At 43.3% G+C, this 13,442-nt stretch overlaps 1 protein-coding gene across 1 annotated transcript in view; it reads right to left on the bottom strand.

The window, feature by feature from the left end:
* Window positions 1-13,442, bottom strand: part of nrxn3b (neurexin 3b) — a 379,196-nt gene that overhangs the window by 234,623 nt on the left and 131,131 nt on the right. The window contains exon 9 of the mRNA XM_038968054.1: window positions 11,412-11,795. Coding sequence (XP_038823982.1) covers window positions 11,412-11,795 — 384 coding nt within the window. The remainder of the gene's footprint in view (window positions 1-11,411; window positions 11,796-13,442) is intronic.

Raw genomic sequence — 13,442 nt, 5'->3', positions numbered from 1 at the left:
GAGAGAGGATATAGAGAGAGGACATAGAGAGAGGATATAGAGAGAGGATATAGAGAGAAGATATAGAGTGAGGATATAGAGAGAGGACATATAGAGAAGATATAGAGAGAGGATATAGAGAGAGGATATAGAGAGAGGATATAGAGAGAGGATATAGAGAGAAGATATAGAGAGAAGATATAGAGAGAGGATACAGAGAGAGGATATAGAGAGAAGATATAGAGAGAAGATATAGAGAGAGGATACAGAGAGAGGACATATAGAGAGGATACAGAGAGAGAAGATATAGAGAGAGGATATAGAGAGAGGACATATAGAGAATATATAGAGAGAGGATATAGAGAGAGGACATATAGAGAAGATATAGAGAGAGGATACAGAGAGAGGACATATAGAGAGAGGATATAGAGAGAAGATATAGAGAGAGGATATAGAGAGAGGATATAGAGAGAGGATACAGAGAGAGAAGATATAGAGAGAGGATATAGAGAGAGGACATATAGAGAAGATATAGAGAGAGGATACAGAGAGAGAAGATATAGAGAGAGGATATAGAGAGAGGAAATATAGAGAAGATATAGAGAGAGGATATAGAGAGAGGACATATAGAGAAGATATAGAGAGAGGATACAGAGAGAGGACATATAGAGAGAGGATATAGAGAGAAGATATAGAGAGAGGATATAGAGAGAGGATATAGAGAGAGGATACAGAGAGAGGATACAGAGAGAGGATATAGAGAGAGGATAAAGAGAGAGGATACAGAGAGAGGATACAGAGAGAGGATACAGAGAGAAGATATAGAGAGAAGATATAGAGAGAGGATATAGAGAGAGGACATAGAGAGAAGATATAGAGAGAGGATATAGAGAGAGGACATATAGAGAAGATATAGAGAGAAGATATAGAGAGAGGATATAGAGAGAGGATATAGAGAGAGGATATAGAGAGAAGATAGAGAGAGGATATAGAGAGAGGAGATAGAGAGATGATACAGAGAGAGGATACAGAGAGAGGAAACAGAGAGAGGATATAGAGAGAGGATATAGAGAGAGGATACAGAGAGAGGATACAGAGAGAGGATATAGAGAGAAGATATAGAGAGAAGATATAGAGAGAGGACATAGAGAGAAGATATAGAGAGAGGACATAGAGAGAGGATATAGAGAGAGGATATAGAGAGAGGAGATAGAGAGAGGAGATAGAGAGAGGATACAGAGAGAGGATATAGAGAGAGGCTCCAGAGAGAGGATACAGAGAGAGGATACAGAGAGAGGATATAGAGAGAGGATACAGAGAGAGGATACAGAGAGAGGATATAGAGAGAAGATATAGAGAGAAGATATAGAGAGAGGATATAGAGAGAGGACATAGAGAGAAGATATAGAGAGAGGATATAGAGAGAGGACATATAGAGAAGATATAGAGAGAAGATATAGAGAGAGGATATAGAGAGAAGATATAGAGAGAGGATATAGAGAGAGGATATAGAGAGAAGATATAGAGAGAAGATATAGAGAGAGGATATAGAGAGAGGATATAGAGAGAGGACATATAGAGAAGATATAGAGAGAGGACATATAGAGAAGATATAGAGAGAAGATATAGAGAGAGGATATAGAGAGAAGATATAGAGAGAGGATATAGAGAGAGGATATAGAGAGAAGATATAGAGAGAGGAGATAGAGAGATATAGAGTGAGGACATAGAGAGAGGATATAGAGAGAAGATATAGAGAGAGGATATAGAGAGAGGACATATAGAGAAGATATAGAGAGAAGATATAGAGAGAGGATATAGAGAGATGATATAGAGAGAGGATATAGAGAGAGGATATAGAGAGAAGATAGAGAGAGGATATAGAGAGAGGAGATAGAGAGAGGATATAGAGAGAGGATATAGAGAGAAGATATAGAGAGAAGATATAGAGAGAGGATATAGAGAGAGGATATAGAGAGAGGACATATAGAGAAGATATAGAGAGAGGACATATAGAGAAGATATAGAGAGAAGATATAGAGAGAGGATATAGAGAGAAGATATAGAGAGAGGATATAGAGAGAGGATATAGAGAGAAGATATAGAGAGAGGAGATAGAGAGATATAGAGTGAGGACATAGAGAGAGGATATAGAGAGAAGATATAGAGAGAGGATATAGAGAGAGGACATATAGAGAAGATATAGAGAGAAGATATAGAGAGAGGATATAGAGAGATGATATAGAGAGAGGATATAGAGAGAGGATATAGAGAGAAGATAGAGAGAGGATATAGAAAGAGGAGATAGAGAGAGGATACAGAGAGAGGATATAGAGAGAGGATACAGAGAGAGGATACAGAGAGAGGATATAGAGAGAGGATATAGAGAGAGGATACAGAGAGAGGATATAGAGAGAGGATATAGAGAGAGGATACAGAGAGAGGATACAGAGAGAGGATATAGAGAGAGGATATAGAGAGAGGATACAGAGAGAGGATACAGAGAGAAGATATAGAGAGAAGATATAGAGAGAGGATATAGAGAGAGGACATAGAGAGAAGATGTAGAGAGAGGATATAGAGAGAGGACATATAGAGAAGATATAGAGAGAAGATATAGAGAGAGGATATAGAGAGAAGATATAGAGAGAGGATATAGAGAGAGGATATAGAGAGAAGATATAGAGAGAGGATATAGAGAGAGGATATAGAGAGAGGACATATAGAGAAGATATAGAGAGAGGACATATAGAGAAGATATAGAGAGAAGATATAGAGAGAGGATATAGAGAGAAGATATAGAGAGAGGACATAGAGAGAGGATATAGAGAGAGGAGATAGACAGATAACAAAGAGAGAATATATATAGAAGATATAGAGAGAGGATATTATGTTTCTTCTCACCATTGAGGGAGGCAGCACAAACAGAATATTCACTGTCTTCTCTATGCAGTCTACCAGGCAGCAGAGACCCAGAGGAGTGCAATTTGAATGCAGATCACAGGCATGGAGGGTTGGAGGGTTGGCAGGTCTCTGCCCCGGGTCACAGCCCTGTCGAGAGGAGACCTGTCTGGACCTTGGGAGCACGCCCCTGCCTGTATGGTGCTAGAGGTCTGACACACACTCAGAGCCTGACACAGAGATACACACACACTGGCTGGCACGCACAGTAGTGTGCACAGATACACACGAATACAGAAACGCGCACACACACACACACACACTGACGAGCAAACAGGCACACACACACACACACACACATGCACTCACATGTTTGTGCAGATGTCACACACACACACTGTGACTGACTTGAACACCCGCTGAAACAACATCTGTCTCTGTGATAGCGACATCGCGTAGCACACCTCTGATCATAGGCGCCGTTATACCTTGTGGGCACACCTCAAATAGAGAGGGGTAAAATATGCCCAAATATTGCACAGGTACAGGGGGAAACATATCAAATAATATTAGGTGGATGCCAGGCTGACTCTGCTGCTCCCAAGCACGATGCTTCTTTCATCTAATAGCCAACATACAGCTCAGGTTAAATCAGGGGCGCAACTTTTGTTTTAGAAGTAGGGTGGGGAACGTTTCTGTCATTTTATTCTGTACTTAAGCCAGAGAGGTTGTTTAGTCGTCCTTGAATTTTGTGACCTGTTCTTCATTTTATCGTACCATTATTTTATTCCATTGAAGGCAAGAAACAGGATACAAACCAATAAAAATCTATGGGACTCAAAGCTCTCTACATCAAAGTATCTGCAGTCAAAAAGACTACCAAGATAGACGGTTAACCTCTCGCTGAGATATCCCACAGAGTCTATTGATCTGTAAGTGTGTGAAAAGCACTGTATTGTCTACTCCACTGTAGTGTACAGTATAACGGTGTTTTCAATCAATACCAAACCCTGGATGCCAATAACATCTCGGAATCTCTCTCTTTCTCTCTCTCCCTCTCTCCCTCTCTCTCTCCCTCCCCAGGACCCCACTGACATCTGTGTAAGAGATCAAGTAAGAGAGAAGACTAGACCAGACTCGACAACAACAACAGCAGCAGCAGACATCCTAGACTCACAAACACCCCCAAACACTGCATAAACAGCACATAATAATACTGCATCATAGCAATTATAAATGTCCCTGTTTACCCTGAATGCATGTATCATCATTCACAGTGAAACGCCTGCACCAATCCCATAACACATCAGAGACCTACAGGGATAGGAATATTCATAGAACTAGACTGTATTGTGAATGCAGGCCTACTGTGTATTGTGAGGACATAGGCCTACTATGTATTGTGAGGACATAGGCCTACTGTGTATTGTGAAAACATAGGCCTATCTATGGTCTATTGTGAGGACATAGGCCTACTGTGTATTGTGAGGACATAGGCCTACCTATGGTCTATTGTGAGGACATAGGCCTAGCTACTGTTTATTGTGAGGACATAGGCCTACTATGTATTGTGAGGACATAGGCCTACTGTGTATTGTGAGGACATAGGCCTATCTATGGTCTATTGTGAGGACATAGTCCTATCTATGGTCTATTGTGAGGACATAGGCCTACTGTGTATTGTGAGGACATAGGCCTATCTATGGTCTATTGTGAGGACATAGGCCTACTGTGAATTGTGAGGACATGGGCCTACTATGTATTGTGAGGACATAGGCCTATCTATGGTCTATTGTGAGGACATAGGCCTACTGTGTATTGTGACGACATAGGCTTACTGTGTATTGTGACGACATAGGCCTACTGTGTATTGTGACGACATAGGCCTACTGTGTATTGTGAGGACATAGGCCTATCTATGGTCTATTGTGAGGACATAGGCCTACTGTGAATTGTGAGGACATGGGCCTACTATGTATTGTGAGGACATAGGCCTATCTATGGGCTATTGTGAGGACATAGGTCTACTGTGAATTGTGAGGACATGGGCCTACTGTGTATTGTGAGGACATAGGCCTATCTATGGTCTATTGTGAGGACATAGGCCTACTGTGTATTGTGACGACATAGGCTTACTGTGTATTGTGACGACATAGGCCTACTGTGTATTGTGACGACATAGGCTTACTGTGTATTGTGACGACATAGGCTTACTGTGTATTGTGACGACATAGGCTTACTGTGTATTGTGATGACATAGGCTTACTGTGTATTGTGACGACATAGGCCAACTGTGTATTGTGACGACATAGGCTTACTGTGTATTGTGACGACATAGGCCTACTGTGTATTGTGACGACATAGGCTTACTGTGTATTGTGATGACATAGGCTTACTGTGTATTGTGATGACATAGGCTTACTGTGTATTGTGACGACATAGGCCAACTGTGTATTGTGACGACATAGGCTTACTGTGTATTGTGACGACATAGGCCTACTGTGTATTGTGACGACATAGGCTTACTGTGTATTGTGACGACATAGGCCAACTGTGTATTGTGACGACATAGGCTTACTGTGTATTGTGATGACATAGGCCTACTGTATATTGTGACGACATAGGCTTACTGTGTATTGTGATGACATAGGCTTACTGTGTATTGTGACGACATAGGCCAACTGTGTATTGTGACGACATAGGCTTACTGTGTATTGTGATGACATAGGCTTACTGTGTATTGTGATGACATAGGCTTACTGTGTATTGTGACGACATAGGCCAACTGTGTATTGTGACGACATAGGCTTACTGTGTATTGTGACGACATAGGCCTACTGTGTATTGTGACGACATAGGCTTACTGTGTATTGTGACGACATAGGCCAACTGTGTATTGTGACGACATAGGCTTACTGTGTATTGTGATGACATAGGCCTACTGTATATTGTGACGACATAGGCTTACTGTGTATTGTGATGACATAGGCTTACTGTGTATTGTGACGACATAGGCCAACTGTGTATTGTGACGACATAGGCTTACTGTGTATTGTGACGACATAGGCCTACTGTGTATTGTGATGACATAGGCTTACTGTGTATTGTGACGACATAGGCCAACTGTGTATTGTGACGACATAGGCTTACTGTGTATTGTGACGACATAGGCCTACTGTGTATTGTGACGACATAGGCTTACTGTGTATTGTGACGACATAGGCCAACTGTGTATTGTGACGACATAGGCTTACTGTGTATTGTGATGACATAGGCCAACTGTGTATTGTGACGACATAGGCTTACTGTGTATTGTGACGACATAGGCTTACTGTGTATTGTGACGACATAGGCCTACTGTGAATTGTGACGACATGGGCCTACTGTGTATTGTGAGGACATAGGCCTATCTATGGTCTATTGTGAGGAAATAGGCCTACTGTGTATTGTGACGACATAGGCTTACTGTGTATTGTGAGGACATAGGCCTATTTATGGTCTATTGTGAGGAAATAGGCCTACTGTGTATTGTGACGACATAGGCTTACTGTGTATTGTGAGGACATAGGCTTACTGTATATTGTGACGACATAGGCTTACTGTGTATTGTGATGACATAGGCTTACTGTGTATTGTGACGACATAGGCCAACTGTGTATTGTGACGACATAGGCTTACTGTGTATTGTGACGACATAGGCTTACTGTGTATTGTGACGACATAGGCTTACTGTGTATTGTGATGACATAGGCTTACTGTGTATTGTGATGACATAGGCTTACTGTGTATTGTGACGACATAGGCCTACTGTGTATTGTGACGACATAGGCCAACTGTGTATTGTGACGACATAGGCTTACTGTGTATTGTGATGACATAGGCCTACTGTATATTGTGACGACATAGGCTTACTGTGTATTGTGATGACATAGGCTTACTGTGTATTGTGACGACATAGGCCAACTGTGTATTGTGACGACATAGGCTTACTGTGTATTGTGACGACATAGGCCTACTGTGTATTGTGATGACATAGGCTTACTGTGTATTGTGACGACATAGGCCAACTGTGTATTGTGACGACATAGGCTTACTGTGTATTGTGACGACATAGGCCTACTGTGTATTGTGACGACATAGGCTTACTGTGTATTGTGACGACATAGGCCAACTGTGTATTGTGACGACATAGGCTTACTGTGTATTGTGATGACATAGGCCAACTGTGTATTGTGACGACATAGGCTTACTGTGTATTGTGACGACATAGGCTTACTGTGTATTGTGACGACATAGGCCTACTGTGAATTGTGACGACATGGGCCTACTGTGTATTGTGAGGACATAGGCCTATCTATGGTCTATTGTGAGGAAATAGGCCTACTGTGTATTGTGACGACATAGGCTTACTGTGTATTGTGAGGACATAGGCCTATTTATGGTCTATTGTGAGGAAATAGGCCTACTGTGTATTGTGACGACATAGGCTTACTGTGTATTGTGAGGACATAGGCTTACTGTATATTGTGACGACATAGGCTTACTGTGTATTGTGATGACATAGGCTTACTGTGTATTGTGACGACATAGGCCAACTGTGTATTGTGACGACATAGGCTTACTGTGTATTGTGACGACATAGGCTTACTGTGTATTGTGACGACATAGGCTTACTGTGTATTGTGATGACATAGGCTTACTGTGTATTGTGATGACATAGGCTTACTGTGTATTGTGACGACATAGGCCAACTGTGTATTGTGACGACATAGGCTTACTGTGTATTGTGACGACATAGGCCTACTGTGTATTGTGACGACATAGGCTTACTGTGTATTGTGACGACATAGGCCAACTGTGTATTGTGACGACATAGGCTTACTGTGTATTGTGATGACATAGGCCTACTGTATATTGTGACGACATAGGCTTACTGTGTATTGTGATGACATAGGCTTACTGTGTATTGTGACGACATAGGCCAACTGTGTATTGTGACGACATAGGCTTACTGTGTATTGTGACGACATAGGCCTACTGTGTATTGTGATGACATAGGCTTACTGTGTATTGTGACGACATAGGCCAACTGTGTATTGTGACGACATAGGCTTACTGTGTATTGTGACGACATAGGCCTACTGTGTATTGTGACGACATAGGCTTACTGTGTATTGTGACGACATAGGCCAACTGTGTATTGTGACGACATAGGCTTACTGTGTATTGTGATGACATAGGCCAACTGTGTATTGTGACGACATAGGCTTACTGTGTATTGTGACGACATAGGCTTACTGTGTATTGTGACGACATAGGCCTACTGTGAATTGTGACGACATGGGCCTACTGTGTATTGTGAGGACATAGGCCTATCTATGGTCTATTGTGAGGAAATAGGCCTACTGTGTATTGTGACGACATAGGCTTACTGTGTATTGTGAGGACATAGGCCTATTTATGGTCTATTGTGAGGAAATAGGCCTACTGTGTATTGTGACGACATAGGCTTACTGTGTATTGTGAGGACATAGGCCTATTTATGTGGTTGTGCCCACTAATGTTAAATGAGGGGTTTTCCTGGATTAAATCGGGATCAAATATTTAGGACCAGGCAAGGGGTAAGGCAGGCTGACCTGGCAACCGCTGAGATGTCCAGAATACCAATAATTACTAAAAACTACAACAACCCACAGCCATATGTGTCAGAACTACAACAACAGCAGCCTTCAGGCAACAACAAAAAACTACAACACCCACAGGCCCTATACATCAGAACACCATCTCTCTATATGGGTAAGAAAAACCCAGTGTCCAGACATGTAGTATGTCCATTGCCCACTGTAAGGCCAGCTAGCATTGTGATGGAGGACAGGATGTGGACAAGGGAGGGAGGGATGGAGGGGGGGGTGGAGAGAGAAGGATGGCAGGAACATGTGTCTGCGCGTTCTTTTTCTATGGGTGGAACGGCAGACTGGTGCAGTGCTGTGTTAGCATGTCTGTCCCTCCGTCCCTCTGTCACTCCATTCCTCCACCCCTCCGGCAGCAGTGTTCTGTGTCTGTGTGTCTCTGTCTGTGTGTGCGCGTGCGTGCAAGTGAGTGTATGTGCGTGCGTGTGTGTGTGTCCGTGCATCGGTGTGTGCGTGTATGTTCTCTGTGTGTGTGGTCTGGCAGTGCTTTCCCATCAGCCCCCATTTAGTACGCCCACACAGACAGAGCCTCGGAGTGGTACAAAAATAGCTGGCTATCCAGGACCTAGGCAAGGTTATCGTGATCGCACAGCCTGCCTGCCTACTGCCTCTCCTCTCTGCCTTTCCTCTCTCTCTCTTCCTCTCTCTCTTTCTCTCTGTCTCTCTCTCTCCAACTCTGCGAGATGCTGTTGCTGCCCGTGAGAGAGAGAGAGAGAGAGAGAGAGAGAGAGAGAGAGAGAGAGAGAGAGAGAGAGAGAGAGAGAGAGAGAGAGAGAGAGAGAGAGAGAGAAGATTGTTCATATGAGAGAAATGTACTTTAGTCTAATGCCAAATAATGAATTTGAACTGTTGAATTTTGAAGTATTTAAAAAACTTTTAGGATTCAAAGATGTCCAACAAATAGCTTCCGGTATGTCCATATCCTGTTGTTCCAATTTGAAGCCTTCAACAAGATTGGAAGTACTAGAAATCTTGCCATTAGATGCCTGTCTATGACTCTCCACTACAGTTGTGTTTAGTGGAAACAACCAGCTCCAAAAAGTCATTATGATCTCACCGCAAACTATGGATTTTCACAAGACTGCAGTTCTTCTAAAATCACCTCAACCCATCCTGCAGACCCCTGTTAAACTAGAGACAGTCCAGGAGAACAATACTCCGATAGCATCCTACACACACACACACACACACACACACACACACACACACACACACACACACACACACACACACACACACACACACACACACACACACACACACACACACACACCCAACAGCTCAGAGTGAGCCTATCTTCAGTGAATGTGTCATAAAAACCTAATGCAGTGGAGCTCTTAACGCCAGACATGGGGAGACCATTTTCACCCACAGCCAAGTACAAGCCTCTGTGTGTGTGTGTGTGTGTGTGTGTGTGTGTGTGTGTGTGTGTGTGTGTGTGTGTGTGTGTGTGTGTGTGTGTGTGTGTGTGTGTGTGTGTGTGTGTGTGTGTGTGTGTGTGTGTGTGTGTGTGTGTGTGTGTGTGTGGACGTGTTTAACTCTACTTGTGGGGACCAGAAGTCCCCACAAGAATAGTAAACCATATTTTTGACCAACTGGGGATATTTTGTAAGTTCCCACGAGGTCAAATGCAATTTCTAGGGGTTTTAGGGTTAAGATTAGAATTAGTGTTAGGGTTAGAACTCATTTTAGGGTTAGGGTTAGGAGCTAGGGTTAGTTTTAGGGTTAGGAGCTAGGGTTAGTTTTAGGGTTAGGAGCTAGGGTAAGTTTTAGGGTTAGGGTCACGAGCTAGGGTTAGTTTTAGGGTTAGGGTTAGGAGCTAGAGTTAGGTTTAGGGTTAAGGTTAGTTTTCCGGTTAAGGTTAGGGTTAGTTTAAGGATAAGAGTATGGGTTAGGGTAAGGGTTAGGGCTAGGGGTAAAGTAAAATAGGATTTTGAATGGGACTGAATTGTATGTCCCCACAAGGTTAGCTACGCAAGACTGTGAGTGAGTGAGTGAGTGAGTGAGTGAGTGAGTGAGTGAGTGAGTGAGTGAGTGAGTGAGTGAGTGAGTGAGTGAGTGAGTGAGTGAGTGAGTGAGTGAGTGAGCGTGTGTGTGCGTGTGCGTGTGCGTGTGCGTGTGTGCGTGGGCGTGTGTGTGTGTGTGTGTGTGTGTGTGTGTGCGTGTGCACGCGTGTGCATGTGTGTGTGTGTCAAGACCCAGTTCAATTCCCCTCCTGGAGCCCCTTCAGAAGAGAAGACAGCACCATGCACAAAAGCCACTTGGCGGAAAAGTGGAATCCTATTAAATCTTTCTGCTAAGCCTCCATAAATACAAGGAGCTGTCCCAAGTCACACTCCTCCACTCCTTTCCTCTCATAATCCCATCAGGCTAAAAACAGAACACTGGCTCTAAGGTCCCTTGCTAGACAAACACACTTCTGTAATTGGCTGAACTAACACAAGTTCTAGAGTTGGGTTTAGTGAGGAGAACGTTTCGTTGCTAAAAAAAAGTAATTTGATCCAAACCAGTCGGAACTTCTATAGTTTAGTTAGTAGAAAGGCTCTCAACACAACATCAGCTTGTCGTTCACTTCCTTGACACCTAGGCCAAGCTTGACATTTTGGGGGTTTCAGATACAAGCAGATAAAACTGTCCCATCTCAATGAGCATCACAATCTCCAATCACACAGCACTATCCAACGCAGCATGCCGATGCAACTCAGTGCTAACCCAGCGGATGTAAACATTACAAGGAGAAAACCTCAAGACTGCCCGTACATTCACCCACCACCGCAATTGAATGAGACGTGCACATGACAACAATCAGTTTTCCAAACATTAAGTAAACAGCAGACTCACCTCTCTCACACGTGCCGGCCCAGAACCCAGTCCCGGTGCAGTCACAGATAAACCGGTTCCACCCTTCCTTACAGACTCCGTTATTCTTACAGGGATTGCTATCACACTGTTTCCCCGTGACTTTACTGCAGGTGGGCCTGATGCCTGTGGTGTTCTGAGACTCGGAGATGGCCCGAATGTTTTTGGAGCGTCCGTCTATGAAGAGGTCCCGGATGCAGCCCACGTAGCCGTAGTTCAACATGGCCGTCCACAGTTCGGTCGGTAACACCAGGCCTACGCGGTTGTCAGGGAGACCACCCAGGTAGAGGTCTCCCTCCAGGTCTAAGATCTCGTTCTCTCCGCTGGCCGTGAACGGAGTACGACGATTGTCCACTGAGATGATGCCTGGAGAGGAGGAAGATGGAGTGAGGAAAGGAAGAGAGAAAGAGGAAGGGAAGGTTAGTGTTAGGGTCTAAGCGATTCTAATATTGAGTAGCTTTAGATTCTTAGACTAGTAGTCTCAAGAGTTGTGTGTCTGACGACACATTATAGAAGAGTCTTGAAGCCTGGTTCACAAGGCCAGTATGTTAGCCTTAGGCTACGATCAAGAGTCCTTGTTGTTTGCCATTGGTCAGAGGAGAGTGTGGATAAATCAGGTTTATGGTTCCAAAGAACTTCAAGTCATTCACTTCATTTTGTTCGTCAAACACCTCAGTGAACTACTAACTGTCCTCGATGTCTAACTAAGAGATTTAAATCCCATCATGTGAAGTCCCATGAAACAGTTCTCTAACATCAAGCTAATACCACCACTCAGCCCATATCCATATATCTGTCTAATTTCTCTCTCTTCCCTCAGAAAATCCTCCTCTTCTCCCAATCCTTCCTTCTTTCCCTTCTTTTTATTGGTGCTAGGTAGTGATTCATCAAAGTAGAATGTGTTGACACAGGGCTAAATTGGCTGCTCTAACCTGATATATAACACAGACACAGGACATCAAATAACAGAAGTACTACTACCGCTCTCCTCCCTTCTTCTCACACTCTCTCTCTCTATCTCTGCTTCTCTCTATCTCTTTCTTCTCTCTTTCCCTCTCTCTTTTCTCTCTCTCTCTGTCTGTCTCTGCTATTTCTCACTCTAGCACTCTCTCTCTGCCTCTGTTTCTCTATATATTTTACTTTCATCGCTCTCTCTCTCTCTCTTTCTCTCTGTCAGTCTCTCTCTCTCTCTTTCTCTCTCTCTCTGTCAGTCTCTCTCTCTCTCTTTCACTCTGTCAGTCTCTCTCTCTCTCGCTTTCCTCTTTCCTTTTAATGTAGTGAAATCCATTCTGTTATGGAGCTCAAGGCAACGACAGACTTTCTCTTTCTCGCGCCAAATATAATCTTCCTCTCTAAAGCTCCTCTCTTCTCTGTTCTGTTCTGTTTGTCCAACCTTTTTCAGGTCAGCGGACACAAAGGATAAAGAAGCTGTGGAGGAAATAGAATCAGGAAATAGGATTTAAAAGGTTTTGCTTTATCATCCTCATGATACACGTCTTATCGCCTCATCCTCGAGATCAGATCAAATTCTATTTGTCACATGCGCCGAATACAACAGGTGTAGCCCTTACCATGAAACGCTTACTTACGAGCCATTAACCAACAATGCAGTTCAAGAAAATATTTTCGAAATAAACTAAAGTACCGGTCCCGAGTCAATGTGCGGGGGGGGGGGGGGGGACAGGTTGTGGACAAGGTAGAAATACTTCTGCAAATCGTGCAACAGTATGATGCCTTTGATGTATATTCTGAGGGGTTTTATAACGATCATCACCATTCTCCTCCGCCACCATCACCTTCCCTCTCCCCCCTCCTTGTCCTCCCCCCCGGTCTCATGGTAATTGACCGTTAATTAACATCAACATGTTTAGCATCTCCAGGCCCCAACACATACTCTACAAGCCACATACAAGCTGCTGATTCACACCTTTGGAACATCTACATTTAAACAAGTCTAATAAATCTATTTAATATACACCTTCACAATAAATCCATGATTTATTTTAGGCAGGT

This window comes from Salvelinus namaycush, chromosome 29 (genome assembly GCF_016432855.1).
Source record: "Salvelinus namaycush isolate Seneca chromosome 29, SaNama_1.0, whole genome shotgun sequence".
Taxonomy (NCBI): Eukaryota; Metazoa; Chordata; class Actinopteri; order Salmoniformes; family Salmonidae; genus Salvelinus; species Salvelinus namaycush.
Note: the sequence above shows the minus strand (reverse complement) of the source record. Positions and strands in the feature narration are given on the sequence as shown.